General features: G+C 37.6%; 1 protein-coding gene across 6 annotated transcripts; it reads left to right on the top strand.

Moving 5' to 3' along the window:
- The first annotated feature begins 16,291 nt into the window (after window positions 1-16,291).
- On the top strand, window positions 16,292-21,144 carry LOC145124304 (structural maintenance of chromosomes domain protein). Of its 6 annotated transcripts, XR_013715589.1 has the most exons (8): window positions 16,292-16,427; window positions 16,866-17,539; window positions 17,640-17,815; window positions 17,904-17,980; window positions 18,073-18,204; window positions 19,817-19,935; window positions 20,668-20,742; window positions 20,869-21,144. XR_013715589.1 is itself a non-coding variant. In XM_079059591.1 (6 exons), the coding sequence occupies exons 3-6, from the start codon at window positions 16,941-16,943 to the stop codon at window positions 18,163-18,165; spliced, it is 945 nt and encodes a 314-aa protein (XP_078915717.1). In that variant the 5' UTR covers window positions 16,305-16,427; window positions 16,541-16,615; window positions 16,866-16,940; the 3' UTR covers window positions 18,166-18,345. The 6 variants fall into 6 exon arrangements, 3 of the variants coding, with proteins under 3 accessions (XP_078915716.1, XP_078915718.1, XP_078915717.1); XR_013715588.1 differs by lacking the exon at window positions 19,817-19,935 and having other exon boundaries at window positions 18,073-18,221; XR_013715590.1 differs by lacking the exon at window positions 19,817-19,935.
- The last annotated feature ends 416 nt before the right edge of the window (window positions 21,145-21,560 follow it).

Below are 21,560 nucleotides of genomic sequence, written 5' to 3' on the forward strand. Positions count from 1 at the left end.
CTGCCAAAGCAGAGTTTCTGAGCCAAAGGCTCTTCTTTTCGGAGCTTTCGGGCGCTCCGGGGCTTCCGCCTCGTGCTAGGGAGGTTCCCTAGGCTTTTTGGGGGGTTTGGGGGCTTAAAGAGAGGTTCTAGAGAGAGAAAGAAGTGGGTAAAGGTGTGAGGAATGAAAGGAACCCGACACCTCTATTTATAGGCTGCCTGGGGCGTCACCACGTCGTGGTGCCTCTCACCACATCGTGGTGTTGCATAGGCTCCAAGGTTTCGCCTGGTGCTGACACGTGGCATCGCACACATGGTGGAAATCAGCCGATTTTCAAAAATTCATAACTTTCGCATACGAGCTCCGTTTTTGACGTTCTTTATATCCACGCGTAGGTAAAAATAAGATATACAACTTTCATTTTGACTCCGTCAGCTAATTCTCTACCGATCTTAAATTTAACAGTACGAGGAGATTATACTGTTAAATGTCCGCGTAAAATTCATAACTTCTACATACGGACTCCGTTTTCGTCTGTCTTTTTACCGTTGAGTTCCTATTAATGAGATCTTCAACTCTCATTTAGGTCGCGTAGGCTAAAAACCGCTCGAAGTAAAATTCGAGTTTCGGGCCGTGCACTGCTATGCCAAATCTTAGAAAATTCATAACTTCCTCATACGAAGTCAGATTTGGGCGTTCTTTTTTTTGTATGTTCTCGGTTTAACGTATACTACAACTTTTGTTTAGATTTATAAGGGTAAAATGTCATCCATCGTAAATTCACTATTTACGTCTCCCGGTGCCGTGCCGGTTTTGCCGAAAAACTTCGACGGGTCATAACTTCTTCGTTATAACTAGGATTTCGGCGTTCTTTATATGTACGGAACCCTTGTAACATATAATAACACTTGGGAAAGATTAATCCTTCTAAATAATCTTCCATCAAAAACTCATTTTTGATGCTATTGTTTCTAAATTGACTAGCCCGGAGGATGATTACGTCCCGAAATCATCAACAAAACAGGGTTGTATAATGACTCCTTACGTTATCTCTTCATCCTGGGTAATAATCATAACTTCTATGTTCCTTCGAATGTGTATCTAACTCTTTGACTTCTTGACTGCAGGTGTTGCTCGATCTTGCACTTGCTCCCTATCTCACGTTAGACTCCAAATTATGACCTTCAAGTCACAATCTCGATCCTCACTGGATATGAACTTAAGATAACTTCTTTTATTACTACAATGGAATGATGTGTCATATTCTAATGACCCATCATCGTATGTTGAAACGCTTAGACTCAGGTCTCTTAGAGTCTTCCAGAACAGACTATACTTTCCTTCCTGTTCTAATCTCATCTTAAAAGGTAGCATTTCTAGCTACAAGCAACTGTCGCGATACCTCTACTGATCGCTTTGATTAATTCTTCCGGCTTAAGTCAGGTGCTACATCGAACTTGGTTCTCTGAACCACTTAACATACTCATCGGAGTCGGACTCAATTTGATATGACCACTAGGTTCGGAATAACAATCATCTTCTTAGTCATTACTGAAACGATGGTAACGACATAATTGAATAAAACGGAATCAATTACTAGCTTCTTGGTAACCTTGTGACTTTCCCTGATCCAAGTGCGAGTCTGTTTTTGACGTTCTTTATATCCACGCGTAGGTAAAAATAATATCTACAACTTTCATTTTGACTCCGTCGGCTAATTCTCGACCGATTTGGGCGTTCTTTTTTTTTGTATGTTCTCGGTTTAATGTATACTACAACTTTTGTTTAGATTTATAAGGCTAAAAAGTCGTCCATCGTAAATTCACTATTTTCGTCTCCCGTTGCAGTGCCAGTTTTGCCGAAAAACTTCGACGGGTCATAACTTCTTCGTTATAACTAGGATTTCGACGTTCTTTATATTTACAGAACCCTTGTAACATATACTAACACTTGGAAAAGATTAATCCTTCTAAATAATCTTCCATCAAAAACTCATTTTTGATGTTCATTGTCTCTAAATTGACTAGCCCGGATCTGCAGGCGTTACAATTATCTCCCCATTAGGATGATTACGTCCCGGAATCATCAACAAAACAGGGTTGTATAATGACTCCTTACGTTATCTCTTCATCCTGGGTAATAATCGTAACTTCTATGTTCCTTCGAATGCGTATCTAACTCTTTGACTTCTTGACTGTAGGTGGTGCTCGATCTTGCACTTGCTCCCTATCTCACGTTAGACTCCAAATTATGACCTTCAAGTCACAATCTCGATCCTCACCGGATATGAACTTAAGATAACTTCTTTTATTACTACAATGGAATGATGTGTCATATTCTAATGACCCATCATCGTATGTTGAAACGCTTAGACTCAGGTCTCTTAGAGTCTTCCAGAACAGACTATACTTTCCTTCCTGTTCTAATCTCATCTTAAAAGGTAGCATTTCTAGCTACAAGCAACCGTCGCGATACCTCTACTGATCGCTTTGATTAATTGTTCCGGCTTAAGTCAGGTGCTACGTCGAACTTGGTTCTCTGAACCACTTAACATACATCGCAGTCGGACTCAATTTGATATGACCACTAGTTTCGGAATAACAATCATCTTCTTAGTCATTACCGAAACGATGGTAACGACATACTTGAATAAAACGGAATCAATTACTAGCTTCTTGGTAACCTTGTGACTTTCCCTGATCCAAGTGCGAGTCCTGTGTTTCCGGTAGTATAGGCCTCTACTATCATTCACACCTACTCATACTCGTCCCAAGTATTGTCTCGCAGTTCTCCAAGTTTTTATCACAGAAACATTTTTAACACATACAAATGTGTCCAAACAATCATATAACTTTCTCTAGACTCTACTAGGACTTCTTCCATGCGTATCCTCGATCATCAATTCTGCTTCAACTCGGTTGGTGATGGTAATGTCAGACGATGGGATAACTTCGTGGATTATACCAAAAATCTTTCTTTCTGCTAATCGAAAGTGTACTTCTCCCGTACTATACGTATTATTTATTAGACACATTCTAAAGAAGATATCACTCTTACGATATCTTCCGATAGGTATCATTCACTATCGTAAGCCTTATCATTTCCTCCATTTGCTCAGTCTGCTATGAGTCCTTATCATGACATTCTATACACCAAAGCAAGCGTTCGGTGTATCAAGACGAGAATATAGATAGAGGAAGATTTAGACGCGTATTCCTCCTTATTACTCCAAAAAGTTGCATGTCAGTTCTAATACCGTATTTAAACGTTTAGAAATCTGAACACATAAAGTTTCTACATCCGGTCGGCAATAGACCATAGATCCGATCAAATAATAACATCATAAAGCATCATAAATCAGTTATCACATAAAAGCATTTTCGGCATCTTCCCTAAATAAGCTAGTGTTTGTGTCTATTAAGGTGTATTATCTAAATATACTAGACACACTCCTCACGATCATCGCTTAGCATTCTAAGTTTAAGTCTAGAAATAAATCCTTATTCCTAGTTCGCTTAAACTAATGCTCTGATACCAACTGTGACATCCCCATTTTCATGGCTAGAAAAGACCGATTTTGTTTATGCTTTATAAAAATCAGAGTACTTCTTTTGATAAAAATGTTGCGGAATTTGTTCCCAGTAAAACATGATAAATAGTTATCAAAGAATTTCCGAAGAAATGTATTTTTATTCATTTTAAAACATTTGGGATGTCATTGTCAATACAGAAACATAAGCATAAACAGAACTTACATTTATTTACACTAGTGATCTACACCTCTTTAATCTCTCAGTGTAATGTAACTTCGTATCGGCACCTGTGATTCAAATAAGCTTGAGTGGGTCAGGTTGGGAAACCTGGTGAGTACATAGGGTTTTCAACCCACAATAATATAATTATTATGTTTAAACATCAAACAATCAACCTAATTACACATCCCCATTATCTTCTTTACTCTGAAGGATCTACCCTAAGAATCAACTATTCCTCGTTCATTCATTCCTAAGGATCATCCTAAGGAATCGGCACGAAGTCCATCGTCACCAGGATTTAGGCACTAAGTCTGCATAGTCGCCAGGATTTATACAACAGGCACTAAGTCCGCATAGTCGCCAAAGCAGAGTTTCTGAGCCAAAGGCTCTTCTTTTCGGAGCTTTCGGGTGCTTCGGGGCTTCCGCCTCGTGCTAGGGAGGTTCCCTAGGCTTTTTGGGGGGTTTGGGGGCTTAAAGAGAGGTTCTAGAGAGAGAAAGAAGTGGGTAAAGGTGTGAGGAATGAAAGGAACCCGACACCTCTATTTATAGGCTGCCTAGGGCGTCACCACGTCGTGGTGCCTCTCACCACATCGTAGTGTTGCGTAGGCTCCAAGGTTTCGCCTGGTGCTGACACGTGGCATCGCAGACATGGTGGAAATCAGCCGATTTTCAAAAATTCATAACTTTCGCATACGAGCTCCGTTTTTTACGTTCTTTATATCCACGGGTAGGTAAAAATAAGATATACAACTTTCATTTTGACTCCATCAGCTAATTCTCGACTGATCTTACATTTAACAGTACGAGGAGATTATACTGTTAAATGTCCGCGTAAAATCCATAACTTCTACATACGGACTCTGTTTTCGTCTGTCTTTTTACCGTTGAGTTCCTATTAATGAGATTTTCAACTCTCATTTAGGTCGCGTAGGCTAAAAACCGCTCGAACTAAAATTCGAGTTTCGGGTCGTGCACTGCTATGCCAAATCTTAGAAAATTCATAACTTCCTCATACGAAGTCAGATTTGGGCGTTCTTTTTTTTTTTGTATGTTCTCGGTTTAACGTATACTACAACTTTTCTTTAGATTTATAAGGGTAAAATGTCATCCATCGTAAATTCACTATTTACGTCTCCCGGTGCCATGCCGGTTTTGCCGAAAAACTTCGACGGGTCATAACTTCTTCGTTATAACTAGGATTTCGGCGTTCTTTATATGTACGGAACCCTTGTAACATATAATAACACTTGGGAAAGATTAATCCTTCTAAATAATCTTCCATCAAAAACTCATTTTTGATGCTATTGTTTCTAAATTGACTAGCCCGGAGGATGATTACGTCCCGAAATCATCAACAAAACAGGGTTGTATAATGACTCCTTACGTTATCTCTTCATCCTGGGTAATAATCATAACTTCTATGTTCCTTCGAATGTGTATCTAACTCTTTGACTTCTTGACTGCAGGTGGTGCTCGATCTTGCACTTGCTCCCTATCTCACGTTAGACTCCAAATTATGACCTTCAAGTCACAATCTCGATCCTCACTGGATATGAACTTAAGATAACTTCTTTTATTACTACAATGGAATGATGTGTCATATTCTAATGACCCATCATCGTATGTTGAAACGCTTAGACTCAGGTCTCTTAGAGTCTTCCAGAACAGACTATACTTTCCTTCCTGTTCTAATCTCATCTTAAAAGGTAGCATTTCTAGCTACAAGCAACTGTCGCGATACCTCTACTGATCGCTTTGATTAATTCTTTCGGCTTAAGTCAGGTGCTACATCGAACTTGGTTCTCTGAACCACTTAACATACTCATCGGAGTCGGACTCAATTTGATATGACCACTAGGTTCGGAATAACAATCATCTTCTTAGTCATTACCGAAACGATGGTAACGACATAATTGAATAAAACGGAATCAATTACTAGCTTCTTGGTAACCTTGTGACTTTCCCTGATCCAAGTGCGAGTCTGTTGATGACGTTCTTTATATCCACGCGTAGGTAAAAATAATATCTACAACTTTCATTTTGACTCCATCGGCTAATTCTCGACCGATCTTAAATTTAACAGTACGAGGAGATTATACTGTTAAATGTCCGCGTAAAATTCATAACTTCTACATACGGACTCCGTTTTCGTCTGTCTTTTTACCGTTGAGTTCCTATTAATGAGATTTTCAACTCTCATTTAGGTCGCGTAGGCTAAAAACCGCTCGAACTAAAATTCGAGTTTTGGGTCGTGCACTGCTATGCCAAATCTTAGAAAATTCATAACTTCCTCATACGAAGTCAGATTTGTGCGTTCTTTTTTTGTATGTTCTCGGTTTAACGTATACTACAACTTTTGTTTAGATTTATAAGGCTAAAATGTCCTCCATCATAAATTCACTATTTACGTCTCTCGGTGCCGTACCGGTTTTGTCGAAAAACTTCGACGGGTCATAACTTCTTCGTTATAACTAGGATTTCGGCGTTCTTTATATGTACGGAACCCTTGTAACATATAATAACACTTGGAAAAGATTAATCCTTCTAAATAATCTTCCATCAAAAACTCATTTTTGATGCTATTGTTTCTAAATTGACTAGCCCAGAGGATGATTACGTCCCGGAATCATCAACAAAACAGGGTTGTATAATGACTCCTTACGTTATCTCTTCATCATGGGTAATAATCGTAACTTCTATGTTCCTTCGAATGTGTATCTAACTCTTTGAATTCTTGACTGCAGGCGGTGCTTGATCTTTCACTTGCTCCCTATCTCACATTAGACTCCAAATTATGACCTTCAAGTCACAATCTCGATCCTCACTGGATATGAACTTAAGATAACTTCTTTTATTACTACAATGGAATGATATGTCATATTCTAATGACCCATCATCGTATGTTGAAACGCTTAGACTCAGGTCTCTTAGAGTCTTCCAGAACAGACTATACTTTCCTTCCTGTTCTAATCTCATCTTAAAAGGTAGCATTTCTAACTACAAGCAACTGTCACGATACCTCTACTGATCGCTTTGATTAATTCTTCCGGCTTAAGTCAGGTGCTACATCGAACTTGGTTCTCTGAACCACTTAACATACTCATCGGAGTCGGACTCAATTTGATATGACCACTAGGTTCGAAATAACAATCATCTTCTTAGTCATTACCGAAACGATGATAACGACATACTTGAATAAAACGGAATCAATTACTAGCTTCTTGGTAACCTTGTGACTTTCCCTGATCCAAGTGCGAGTCCGTTTTTGATGTTCTTTATATCCACGCATAGGTAAAAATAAGATCTACAACTTTCATTTTGACTCCGTCGGCTAATTCTCGACCGATCTTAAATTTAACAGTACGAAGAGATTATATTGTTAAATGTCCGCGTAAAATTCATAACTTCTACATACGGACTCTGTTTTCGTCTGTCTTTTTACCGTTGAGTTCCTATTAATGAGATTTTCAACTCTCATTTAGGTCGCGTAGGCTAAAAACCGCTCGAACTAAAATTCGAGTTTTGGGTCGTGCACTGCTATGCCAAATCTTAGAAAAATCATAACTTCCTCATACGAAGTCAGATTTGGGCGTTCTTTTTTTGTATGTTCTCGGTTTAACGTATACTACAACTTTTGTTTAGATTTATAAGGCTAAAATGTCCTCCATCGTAAATTCACTATTTACGTCTCCCGGTGCCGTGCCGGTTTTGCCGAAAAACTTCGACGGGTCATAACTTCTTCGTTATAACTAGGATTTCGGCGTTCTTTATATGTACGGAACCCTTGTAACATATACTAACACTTGGAAAAGATTAATCCTTCTAAATAATCTTCCATCAAAAACTCATTTTTGATGCTCATTGTCTCTAGATTGACTAGCCCGGATCTGCGGGCGTTACAATTATCTCCCCCTTAGGATGATTACGTCCCGGAATCATCAACAAAACAGGGTTGTATAATGACTCCTTACGTTATCTCTTCATCCTGGGTAATAATTGTAACTTCTATGTTCCTTCGAATGCGTATCTAACTCTTTGACTTCTTGACTGCAGGCGGTGCTCGATCTTGCACTTGCTCCCTATCTCACGTTAGACTCCAAATTATGACCTTCAAGTCACAATCTCTATCCTCACCGGATATGAACTTAAGATAACTTCTTTTATTACTACAATGGAATGATGTGTCATATTCTAATGACCCATCATCGTATGTTGTAACGCTTAGACTCAGGTCTCTTAGAGTCTTCCAGAACAGACTATACTTTCCTTCCTGTTCTAATCTCATCTTAAAAGGTAGCATTTCTAGCTACAAGCAACTGTCGCGATACCTCTACTGATCGCTTTGATTAATTCTTCCGGCTTAAGTCAGGTGCTACATCGAACTTGATTCTCTGAACCACTTAACATACTCATCGGAGTCGGACTCAATTTGATATGACCACTAGGTTCGGAATAACAATCATCTTCTTAGTCATTACCGAAACGATGGTAACGACATACTTGAATAAAACGGAATCAATTACTAGCTTCTTGGTAACCTTGTGACTTTCCCTGATCCAAGTGCGAGTCTGTTTTTGACGTTCTTTATATCCACGCGTAGGTAAAAATAATATCTACAACTTTCATTTTGACTCCGTCGGCTAATTCTCGACCGATCTTAAATTTAACAGTACGAGGAGATTATACTGTTAAATGTCCGCGTAAAATTCATAACTTCTGCATACGGACTCCGTTTTCGTCTGTCTTTTTACCGTTGAGTTCCTATTAATGAGATTTTCAACTCTCATTTAGGTCGCGTAGGCTAAAAACCGCTCGAACTAAAATTCGAGTTTCGGGTCGTGCACTGCTATGTCAAATCTTAGAAAATCCATAACTTCCTCATACGAAGTCAGATTTGGGCGTTCTTTTTTTGTATGTTCTCGGTTTAACGTATACTACAACTTTTGTTTAGATTTATAAGGCTAAAAATTCCTCCATCGTAAATTCACTATTTACGTCTCTCGGTGTCGTGCCGGTTTTGCCGAAAAACTTCGACGGGTCATAACTTCTTCGTTGTAACTAGGATTTCGGCGTTCTTTATATGTACGGAACCCTTGTAACATATACTAAAACTTTGAAAAGATTAATCCTTCTAAATAATCTTCCATCAAAAACTCATTTTTGATGCTCATTGTCTCTAAATTGACTAGCCCGGATCTACGGGCGTTATAAAAAACTCTGGTGCCCCACAATCCTTGAACTCGCGAAAACGAGGGAGTTCGGGCCCCCCAACTGACCCGCAACAATCTCAGTCCGGAATGATCTGAGTCTCTCTTCCATGATCTCCATTATGCCCTCCTTGACCGTCCCAAAAATGACTGGGGTGGCGTCAAGGATGCCCCTGGTAACCTCGGCTGCAATAAGCTCGCGCAGCCTCTCATCTATGCCATCTGTGGTATCACCCGATCCATTCCCGGATCCAGATCCCGATCCTGATCCTCCCGCCCCGAAATGTGTCACTACCATGCTGAACTGGAATGTCATAATCATAACTATCAAGATTTCCATAAAACGAATCTCTCCACACCGGTCCTCCTTGAAGTTGTCAGATCTAACATTGGTTCGGGTACCGGTCCTGTGCTTTCAGTAGTACGGGCCCAATACTACCTTCCACACCTACCCGTACCTTTCCCCAAAGCTCGACCTGATAACTCCAATTTGTCCCAAATAAACCGTATTCTACCAACCACCGCATAACTCAAATCCTAGACTATTCTAAGATTTTCTCTACCCACATCAAACAAACCAATCATAACAGGTTGCCTTTATGCATGCAAATTATACACAGAAGAGGATCAAATAGACTTTCGAATAAAAGATTCTACCATAGGACCACAACCAGACGAGGAGCAGGAAATAAGGCCAAATCGATCATTCTAAGGCTATAAGCTCCTAACCGTATATAATTTTAAAAGCATACACATAGCAAATTCCACATGATCATCCAAGTTCAAATATCAAATAACATGACTAGCATATTGGGGATCTACTTACTTGGCTCGGCTGATCACGCGCGTTGCACTCTCATCTTTTCCTTCTTTCAAAAGCTTTTTATGTCATTTTTGAAAACAATTTACCATTTCCTTAGTTTGAGTCCTCCCGACGGTATGTCTGAATCCCTCAAACCAAGGCTCTGATACCAACTTGTAACGACCCAAATTTTACAAAGAAAATTTTCATTTTTAATTAGTCAACCAATTTTCATAAAAGGTAAAGATTCCAATAATTGTTTTCAAAACCACAAGCATCACAACATTATTATTTTCAAAACATCAGAGTGTCCCCCAAATTAGATCGGAAAAGAGAGATAGAGTGCACGCCACATCATCACGCCTTGCCTTTACCATTGGGCTCCGATATACCTGAAACAAATCTACAAACGGTAAGATGAAAGCTTAGTGAGTCCCCCAGAGCATACCCCGCACAAACCACATATCACATTAGCTATAAAGGTACCTCTACCACGTATCACATGTCGATTAGCCATGAGCTATCTCTACCGTTAGCCACAAAGGCTATCTCTACCATCAGCCTTAAAGGTTGTCTCTACCATTAGCCATAAGGCCATCTCTACCATTAGCCGTAAGGCTATCTCTACCGTTAGCCACGAAGACTATCTCTACCACATATCATGCACACAAACATATTACACCTCTACATAACAAGTAAACCAACTATCACAAAATGGGTCGGCCTTGGTGCCTTAGACCCATTGGTATGGTGAGAAAAATAACCTCTCAAAGGCCGAACTGGCAAACTGGATTCAGGTATGCCTGTGCTGCCCTTCCCAAAATGTTTATAATCAATGAATAAATAACTCAACACAATCCCATAAATACCCCCAGGGTCAACCCTGGTCAAAGTCAAAGTCTATAGTCAAATCAACAGTCCATAGTGACCTTGACTCGTCGAGTACAATCAATCACTCGTCGGGTTCCATGCTTGACTCGCCGACTCGCCCGAGGGACTCGTCGAGTTCCTTGGTGTGTACGGCCGTACACCTCTGACCGTAAACCCTTGGCCAAACACCCTTGGCCGTACACTCTTGGCCGTACACTAGAAAACCCTCTCGACTCGCCGGGTCTCTTGCACGACTCGTCGAGTCCCTATTAGTTCTTTATGTTTACGGCCTCTTCCAGTGGGACTCAAGGCCCCAAACTTCAGATCTATACTCTACTAGTGTGGATAACACGTAAAGTTGCAAACTTTACGTGCATGCAAAGCCTCTCATAGCCATAATCACCAAAACTAATCTTCCAACAAGGTTTCCATGCATGGAGAGGAAATGGCTTAATAAAGGGTGCAACTTTATGATGCTTGGGACCTAAGAAGGTCCATATCTGGAACCATATCCTTGTGATAGGTCCAGATCTAGGCTTGCTTCCATTTCCTCAAAGTTGGTCACAACTCTCAAATAGAATTTATGCTTAAGGTAACAGATTCATACCTCAAATCAATGCCCAAGACGAACTAGATGCTAGATCTAGTGTTTTCCCCTTGATACGTCTTCTTCAAGCTTGGAATCCTCCCCAAAATCTCAAGGATAAGCTCCCAAATGATCTTACTTAACTCACAAGAGGGTGTGCGGTTGTAAACGTTCTTCTAAGGTGCTAAGGGAGGCTACTGGGGCGGATAATGATGTTTATATAGGGGCGAACCCCAAAATTAGGGTTTTCTTTAAACAGCTCGGACTCGCCGAGTCGACCCTTCCGACTCGCCGAGTCACCTCCGTCCCGCGTTCCAGATACCCGACTCTACTCGACGAGTTGGTCCTCCAACTCGCCGAGTCCATGCATGAACCTCTCCAAATTGTCAACTTTCAGCCAATACCTGAATCGGGTGTTACATGCATATCTCACTTGCAACTAGCGACATTCGAGCTTGCGATCTTGTGTGTGTCACCTTGTTTGGATGAAAGGATCCAAACCAAAATTCATCTTTTGGTTCACACCCAATGGACTTAAAAGAGCATAATAAGATTGACCAAGATGAGGGACAAACTAACTAAGAATTTGGGAAAACCCGTGTTAAATGTCATTTTATGCTATCTTTTATATTGTTTTATACTCCTACTTTCCCATTTCATTTGTCCACCTTATTATATTAAATTGTCCCAAAATAATGTTCATTACTAAAAGTAGATGTACAAATTTACGTTATTACCCTCATTTGACTTAATCATCATGCATTTAATATGGTGCTTATGAAAATGAAAGAAATATAAAAAGAAAACAAAAAACACAAAAATACTAATACTAATGGCATAAATCGTGAACTACAAAAAGCTTTTGCTTTTTCATTAACTCAAAATAGTGAAATGAAGTGTTTCTTTCTAAAATTTGTGATATGCAATTTTTTTACTAATTCAAATGCACTACAACTTCATCTATTAAATTTTGATCACACTCAATCTGGAATGACAAGTTATCTTGTCTTGCTAACCTACATTTACGAATATGCAATACATGATAATTGTTGTCACCTTGAACATTTATGATTTTTTTTCATGCATGTTTGTAGAGTTAAAAAATATTGTTAAGTTGTTGCGATTGCATTCTTTCAAAAGATGTTTCAACGCATCAATTAATCCATCAATTGTACACAGGGCCGGCCTTATGCTTTAGTGAGTGAAGGTAGGGCTTAGGGCCCCCAGTTGTAAGGGGCCCCATTTAATTTCAAGTCCGCTTCTAGTCTCCATCTATTCACGCTCCATGCCCTATTCCCATTCCACAAAAAAATCACGCATGCGACGACGTCTAAGACTCCAGACGATTAAACTTCCGTTTTTCTCCATTCTCGGACTCGATTCTAGGCCTTCTTCTCCAATCGATTCTTCCATTGATCCACACTAAAAGACAGTCGACTGAATCGCTGCTGTTCTCGGTTTATCCATTGCTCAAAAATCAAAATCTGCTATTCTGATGTCATTGAATTTGAAACGGTAATGTTTGCATAAGCTTTGTCCCATTGCGACACTCCGGAAACTACAATTCAATCAACAAAAAATAAAACTTACTACAAGAAATTAAGATTGTTTTGATGCTAAATAAATCTTTAAGTTCGTCGTTCTCGTTCTTGCCTCTTTCTGTTTTTTTTTTCGTGTGGATCCTCCCCAAAAAAAATGTGTGCGGCCTTTTTATAAGTCATCCCATTCCTCTTGTTTAGTTGTTTTGGTGCGATTTTTTTAACTTCATCCTCACGTGATAGGCTCAAAGATTGAAAATAATTTTGGGTTGTCAAATTGGACACTTTGCATAGCTTAAATAACATAACAAATGAAAAATGGTCTCTCAAAATATAAAAGATATTGGGCTGCTGAAGCACTTCCACTTGGGCTGAGATTAAATCAAAAACTAGGCTGCCATGTTAATGGTAGCTGGACAGAATTCTGTGGTTTGGCCTCATAATTTGGTTTTGTTTTGAATGAGATTCTTGTTTGACATTTTATATAATGTTTTCTAATTAAAACACAATGTTTTATTATTAAGTTATGTAATTTGTATTTTAATTGTTTTTGGCTTTATCCAAATGGCATGAATTATCAAGGAGGAGGGTTTATAACATTAAGTATAGTAAATGTCAAAGGGCCCTAAATTTTTGGTTCGCTTATAGCCTCCAAACCTGTTGAGCCGACCCTGATTGTACAAAAAACCTCTTGTTCTTGAAGTGAATGTATTGCTCGAAAAAAATCCAAGGTCTAACACATTCAAATCTGGGCTATTGGGGGGCTGAAAACAAATTCGAATATCAAATCCATCTCAAGATGCTGCTTCAAGAAACTCGCTATCATCAACGTCAATATAAGGCTTTGGGTTGTCTTGTTGAGTAAATATGAGACCGGTACGAGCTCACGACCATTTAGCTTTAACATCCGGTAGAACTTTTTCTATCAATCGTGACCTTGTTACCTTTTTGTTCACCGATAAAATAGGCTTCGTATCCAATGTTCACGCAACACGGTTTTTGCTAGAACGCTTAGCGGGTTCTAATGTTGTAAAAAGGTAAATACCATTTTTTCCCAAAAAAACTTCGTTGCCCGATGAATCAAATCCCGGTCTTGCTACCGCCGCTAGAAACATAACTTTTGTGATAAACTTTTTGCTTTTACATGTTCTTAATGGTTGAGCCTCACCAGGTACTAAGTAGTAACGTTTTGATGATTTTGACACGTAGAACCATTTTTCATCAATATGGACAACATTAAACATATCATATAATGTAGGAATTGGACTAAATAATGATGACAATGTAATATTTGATATACAAAGTTCTAACCTTGCTCTTCTATTCTCATGAGTTAGAGTTGGTTTGATAGCATGTGTATGTGGTCGAAGCACACATTCCTTAATTCGTCCATGCATAGTTGATTTTGAAACATTTAAAGATTTTGCAAGAGATCGTATATTAGATCAACTACGTAATGGAATTTCTAAAACTTGATCCAAGTTTATTTGTACCCCTTTTCCGTCCAACAACCATTGACTTATTTGAAGATAAATCAACTGACAATCAATGGTGAACTTGATTTTTACCTTGATGCCAAATGCGACTAATGGTCCTTTTAGAAGTCGAGAATAGTTAAGGTACTTCAATTACGGAACCTTTTTTTAATTCCCCATTTTGACTTTCTTGCAATAAGTATTGATATATAGCTTGTGCAATTGTAGTTTTCTTTTTAGTGAGTGGGTTTGTTGGCATGCTCCATATAAAAATTTAATTGTCAACACTGGGAAATATTTTGAGGTTCATTTGGTGGAACAGAGGGTACATAAAATCTTAGAAGTTGGGGCTGAAGGGAAGAACCGAAGAAGTAAATTTGGGTGTGGAATGCAAAGTGATTTGATAACTAAAATTATAAAGTACATATATTAATAAATAAGTGGAAACAAATTGACGGAATAATCTAAGAAACCAAAATGAAATCTAGTTAAGTGATTTTTTTCAATAAAATTATGGCGGCATATTTTGCCTCCATGTGTTTACCAAAAACAAAATGAAATTTAGCAGCATATTTTGCCTCTATCTAAAGAAAAATAAAAGATGATTTTTTGAAAAGGATAAAAATGTCATTTTATTGAATAAAATCATCACTAATTAATGTTTCCTTAAACTTTGTGTTTTTTGTATGTGGACAATTATTTTTGAACAGAATGAGTATTTGTGTTTTGTATCTTATTTTATGCATTCGTGTATGCATTAATTTAAATAATGTTTAACTCATGTTTTTGGCTAAAATTCTTGTACTGCTCATGTTTTTATGTCGTTTTCAGGTATTTCGAGAGGAGTGATAATTTGGAAGCAGGTCGAAGGTATTTTTGGAGCTTGATGAAGTTAAAACACCTGAGGAAGCTAGAACTTGGGCTGAATTTGTTGAAACGGGAGAGTTCGTGTCCGAAACACACATTTTTGGAAGGAAAAAAACATGATCGTGTTTTTCATTTCGCAATCATGTGTCTTGTCTGTAGTTTTTCCAAGCCAAAAATCACATTGCATGACTTCAAAGGACTTACACGACCGTGTTTCTCAAAAAGCACAATCATGTTTTTGGTAAAAATGTACGAAATAGCAACGTACTTCATTAAACGCAAAAAAACGAGAGTTTTTGTGAATCGGCAGCAACGATGGAGACGAAATCGGAAGGGTAATGAAAAACATTGTGAGGCTTGTCATTGTTTAAGACATCCTGAAGTCATTATGAACCAATATGAAACGAATTAGTGGAAAGCTTTTCAATGTTGAAGAAATCGTTGAGTAATGTGAAGCAATGATAGTGGTTTATTGAGCACATGACGATTCCAAGGTTTAGATTAGGTTTCCATCGGAGAGAAGTTCTTTGGGGACTCAGTGAATGGTTTATCCTTAATTGAGAATTATATTCTTTGATTTCCTAAATCGATCTATACAAACCGAAAGAATCTTGCTTAAAAAGCGGAATAAGAAGCTTAGGACCAACGACAATCCCTCCGATATGAGTATGAATTTAGGGTTTTCTTGTTTTTATGGAAACTCATGGCCGACGACGATCTCTGCAACATAAGTAGAAGGGGTGTGTGAAAAAAAAAGGGCAACATGAAGACGAGAGTTTTTGCTAAAGAGGAACTTATATGCTATTAGCTTGTAATATTCATTTGAGTTGTTTGGAGAGGCATGGAAGACTGGGTGATTAGCAACATCACCATTGTTATTGTTTCCATGCACATATTTTGTTATTATTTCTATATCAACAGTGTCTGTTATTGTTTCCATGCACATATTTTGTTATTATTTCTATATCAACAGTGTCACATCATCATTGTTACCGATAAATCTGTTAAATTCGAGTAAAATGGTTTGATTAACATATTATCAATGAGTTAAGTGGTCTATTACACAAAAGATAACTTTAATAACCAAATTGAAAAAATAAGTAATATTTTTCCGCTACAATGTTATTTTTCCAAATTTTAAAATTTAAACATCAAATAGATAAATTAGAAAACGGATTTACTCCAATGTCCATTAAGATCATTTGGATTGTGTTGACCGAACCCGTCGGGTTTAGATTCGGGTTTCAAAATACCGACAACCTCATCACGCTGCTGCTAACGTACTCGTCTCTCTCTCCATTGAAGACGGGAGACTCGAAGCTATTCATCTAGTCTCCATAGGGCTCAGGTTGGCGTCTTCAATTTATCGTCTATTAGATTCTCTAGGGTTTTCTTCCTCTTAGCATTTTCCTATTTTTTCTTTCGATGCATGCCAAATAATCACCGGTTCTTGTTAACTAGGTCTTATAAAAGATGTTAAATTGATGATCGTCGTTCCTCTAATATTTTCTCTCGGAGTCCTCTGTTGATTGACGGGTATAATTCATCAGGGGTTATCATTAGTATCAAATATCGTGATTTCTACACAGTACACATAATCGACAATTTTATAGTCGTATTGATTCTTAAGAATTCTAACGAGATTGGCAAAAGTTTCCTGGATGATATTCAACTATCTAACAGACTCGAAGTTTATGTGTTTGCATGAGCTTATATTAGACTAACTGCAGTACTACCATAGATTCTCGTGATTAGTTGCTTATTTCCCCTCTCTTTATTTCTTTAGGTCTGTTTGTACACTAGATTTTACATAATCTCCAACAAGTTACGCTCTTTCATTTGTTGAGTTTCTTTGAGAGAGATGTCTGGGAGGAATCGTGGACCTCCGCTTCCAATGAAAGGCCCATCTCATGCTGGATTGGCACCCATTCACGAGCCTCCATATGGAAGGAATCTAGGTCCAATGCCTCATCCTGCATTGCTTGAGGAGATGAGGGAAGCTCAATTTGGAATGGGTCCCAGACAACTCCCTCCTCACCCTGCTATCATTGAGGAGCGATTAGCAGCTCAACATCAGGACATTCAAGGGCTTTTGGTTGATAATCAGAGGTTAGCTGCAACCCATGTTGCACTCAAGCAAGAACTTGAAGCTGCACAACATGAGCTTCAACAAACAGATCGCTTTGCTCGCAACTTCCTCATGGAGAAAGATATGCAGATGAGAGAGTTGTATGAGAAGTCAGCAAAAATGGAACACGATCTTCATGGAGTAGAAGCTATGCGAGCTGAGCTTATGCAATTACATTCTGATATCAAGGAGTTGACTTCTACACGCCAAAAACTTACTAGTCAAGTTCAGGGTATGACTCAAGATCTTGCTAGAGCTACTGCTGACTTGCAGCAAGTCCCAGGGCTCAAGTCAGAAATTGATGGGCTTAGACAAGAATTACAACATGCAAGGTGACTTCATCAGTTCATCATTCATGTCCATGTCCATGTCCCTATACACATGTTACATTGCATATGGATGTTGTAATCAAATGATATTTCCTTCTTGAAGGGCTGCAATTGAACATGAGAAGAAAGGGCATGCAGAGAACTATGAACATGGTCAAGTAATGGAGAAGAATTTACTCTCTATGGCTCGTGAGCTTGAAAAGTTGCGTGCTGAGATGGCTAATGCTGAAAAACGGGCCCGTGCTGCTGCAGCTGTAGCTGTAGCCAATCAAAATCCAGGTAGGCCATTACTCCTTGTTGATGATTAATCTTTTTAGGAAGTTATCAGTGCTTGACTTCTTGGGTGTTCTTCAATCTTCATACACAGGATATAACCCAAATTATGTGAATGCTGAAGCTAACTATTCAGGGAATCCTTACCCTGCAAGTTATTCCATGAATCCTGTAAGTTATCTCATTTTCTTAATTTCTTTCTTAGGGGTTATTTCTTTTTGGGGCTCAATTTTTTTTTTTTTATTAATGTTACAAACAATCAGGTGCAGCCTGGAGCAGAAGGTTACCCTCAGTATGGGCCTGGGCCTGGATCTTGGGGATCATATGATATGCAAAGGGCTCAAGGACACAGATAGAGTGATAAACTATCTCATGCTAAAATGTGGACTCTTATGGTACTTTGAATTGAAGTGTACGTTTGTTTAAAATGTTATCTTATATAAGACCTTTATTAAGATTATTATGCATGCTATTTTGGATATTGTTGTCCTACAGCAAATGCTAGCAGTTAATTTGAACTCAGAGTTGGCTTTTTATATTGTCGTATGTCTGTTTGTGTGTCATCTAGAGCATATATATATATGTTATATTATGATTTATGAGTTATCTTTCTTGACTTTACTAAGGTTTTTAAATCTTTTACCTATGACTTATTAAGGTTCTCCAGCATGTGTATCTGTTAAGTATGGTCTGAAACCAACAAATGTTTTTGGAAATACAAAATGGTGTTGGTGATTCTTGATAATGATGTTATAGGATGAGTGTATGATGTCTTTGTTTATGTTAGGGGAACTAGTGTTGCTAAGTTGATTGATATACATTGACAATTGCATCAGACTTTGTAAATTCATTTAACATTTACCCATAAATCCCTTAAAGATCTGTATGTTTCAGTAAACTTGAACTAGTGTTGCTAAGTAACTATACATTTGGTAATGAGACTCTGTTATCTGTTGGATTTGAGGGCTATTTGGTTACTATTTTCCTGTTTTTACATGTTTAGATGTGAAAACTGTATGCAAAAGATTGAAGTCTCTACATCAGTTCAATCATGTGTAGGAGTGATAGAGGTAAAATTTTGATCATGTGTTGTGTTGTGCATCAAGGGGCACTAAAACATATGCTGATTATTGTGATATTTTTTCTTTGAGCTTACTAGGTTGTGTGTTGTCCTTTTATTTTCCTTAGCTATTAAGGAGGATTTGTAGGAGGCTGTTTCTTTTTTACTAAGCACTCAATCTGGACAATTATAATGACTTAATTGTACTAGACGCAAGAGCTATGCATGTTTGATTGTGTTATGTCATGAAATAGTTTATTTACTTGTATCATATGTTGACATGTTTAAAACTTTTTTGCTTTAATATCTCTTAACTAGTTACCATAAGAACCAACATAATTGTTTATGATAGATACTTCTGAGTTGTAAATATTACAACAACAAGTATATCCAATTCTAATAAGGTCATGGGGTAAGAGGAGGTTAGATTTAGACAATATTAACTCCACCTAGGATAGAGAGGCTCCTTCCATATCCAGCAAGAAGAAGCTCCATACAAGAAGGGGAGGTTGATATAATATGCTGATAATCTATCTAGTGAATGTAATGTAGCCTTAGACATCCTACTGCTTTTAGGTTCATCTTCATTCTTGTAAACATGCTGTTGAAGTTTAATAAAACAAATTTCATTTTATTAGCTGCAACTACAGAACTTATTAGCATATAATGATCAGCTAGAGTTGTGATCTTGAGTTTGTGGATGTGGAGTTATTATAAAAATATCACCTTTTATTTATAATACCCTCTGTCCCTTTTGGACCTGTGAAAACTACAACAATTTCCACTGTCTAGATTACTTTTTTTTTTTTGGGGTGTTGCTACTCATATAACTCATATGGATGAAATGGGTGGCGATTTGAGATCTGGGAATTGTAATCAAATGCAAATTTAAAAGGCAATTCAATTGCTTGTTTTTGGTGTATTGTGGGATATGGACATAGTATCAGTTGTTTGCACAAAAGCCAGTCGAATGTGAAAGCCTCAAGGAAGTGTACTGCTGGTTGCTACAAGATTTGAAGGAATGAAGGCACATGAGTTTCACAATCACAATCACAATCAGAATCAAGTAAGTGATGAAATTTTGTGAGCAAATCAAATCAGTAAAATGGTTTCATGGTTTTTTTTTTTTTCTTTGGTGGTTCTGATTCACCTACCTACTCAAACACCCACTTAAGAATTATAGTTTTAATGTGTCTTGATTTGTGGAGGATATTTGTTTTTTCAAGATTAATACTTATTAACCCTTCTTAACTCCAGAAGCATCCATAGCCATAGGAATGAGGGTGATGAACTACATTAATTAATAAACAATAGTTTACTTGTATCCCCTGATCCTCTTTAATTTTCTCTGTCTCTTTTTCTTCCAATTTGGTTTTTGAAGCTTAGGAATGCAGTAGCTGCAATTTCTCATAAAGAGAGATATTAGCTGTGATGAGAGACATTAACATTAAGAACATACATACTGGTCCTCTACTCTTGTTAATGGTGTTATATTATATATAGTAGCTGGAGTCTTGATGCATGCATAGAATTAGACAATTAGACAAGAGAAGAGTGGGTGTTTTAAACTTATTTATAGTGCATGTCCACTCTGGTAATTAACTTGAAAGGCATGTAATTGTCCTTTTGTGTGTGATGTTACTTGAATGTTTGATTAGGTCTTGACATATACTTGTGGCTTGTGTTTGTTGGTTAGTTTTTCAAGTGTTGATGGTAATTATTAGACTGTTAATATGCTTCTGTTGTAATGTTTGTTTCTGACATTCAGATTTCATATTCATATTCATGTTGGTTGCAGGTGTTTGATTTTAGTGCATCACACTCTCTGACTCTCTTGGATTGGCGTTGGCATTGACAAAACAAATCTTGACAGGTGGAACTTTTCTCTTTTCCTCATATATTATATCTTCTCTGTTGAAATAATCAAGTAAACCTATCACCTACTTCACCAAAAAAAGGAAAATAAACTTTTTACATGTTGATACATTTCATGTTGCAGGTGTTTGTTTGTTGGTTTAATCTACTATATCAAACATCATTTTTATCAGGAGAGGTGACAGGTAGTTTTTCAGTTAAGATAACCTTAATCCCTCTAGTGCTTGGGTCACGTGTTTCACATTCGGATTTTAATTATGTCTCAGCTTTTTAATTATTTCACAACATAACATCCTTCCTGGATTTGGCCTACACAAATACTCAAAGCCAAGGTGGTTGCTATTCATGACTTAACTTATCTACTTACATATAATTACAAACTATACCCATAATTCTTAAATCTCTTCACAAATTACAATTATTTTTCTATTTTTTTTTTTTTATTTAACAGTTTTGGAGGATACTTGCAGAAAAAACACGTCATTTTATTTCCAAACCACCATTTCATCATTTACTTTTTTATTTCATCATTACTACAAAAAATAAATATATCCAGACAGAGTATTCAAAGTTTGTAATTCACACCAAATTCTCCTTCAAGATTATAAATATCAGTTTCAGCGTACAAAACAAATTCAATCGTAGATAATCAACAAGGCAACAATCATAGCCAATTTTGCTAACAATTTTTAAGAAAAAAAGGCGTTTAGAATTTCATTGTAAAGTAACTGTGACACTTTTACAAGAAAAAAAGAGAGATGAATTAATAGCAATCGTCGGAAATTCATAATGGAACAAATCCCCGGAACCACCGAA

The sequence above is a fragment of the Lactuca virosa genome, chromosome 7 (genome assembly GCF_052849685.1).
Source record: "Lactuca virosa cultivar CGN04683 chromosome 7, Lactuca_virosa_CGN04683_v6, whole genome shotgun sequence".
NCBI classification, from domain to species: domain Eukaryota; kingdom Viridiplantae; phylum Streptophyta; class Magnoliopsida; order Asterales; family Asteraceae; genus Lactuca; species Lactuca virosa.

What these genes read in the sequence shown, in the direction of transcription:
- LOC145124304 (XM_079059590.1), top strand. Translation starts at nt 16,941, where the DNA reads ATGTCTGGGAGGAATCGTGGACCTCCGCTTCCAATGAAAGGCCCATCT. An exon ending in CAAGAATTACAACATGCAAG is followed by an intron (nt 17,540 to 17,639) that starts GTGACTTCATCA and finishes TCCTTCTTGAAG; the next exon opens with GGCTGCAATTGAACATGAGA. An exon ending in CAAGTTATTCCATGAATCCT is followed by an intron (nt 17,981 to 18,072) that starts GTAAGTTATCTC and finishes ACAAACAATCAG; the next exon opens with GTGCAGCCTGGAGCAGAAGG.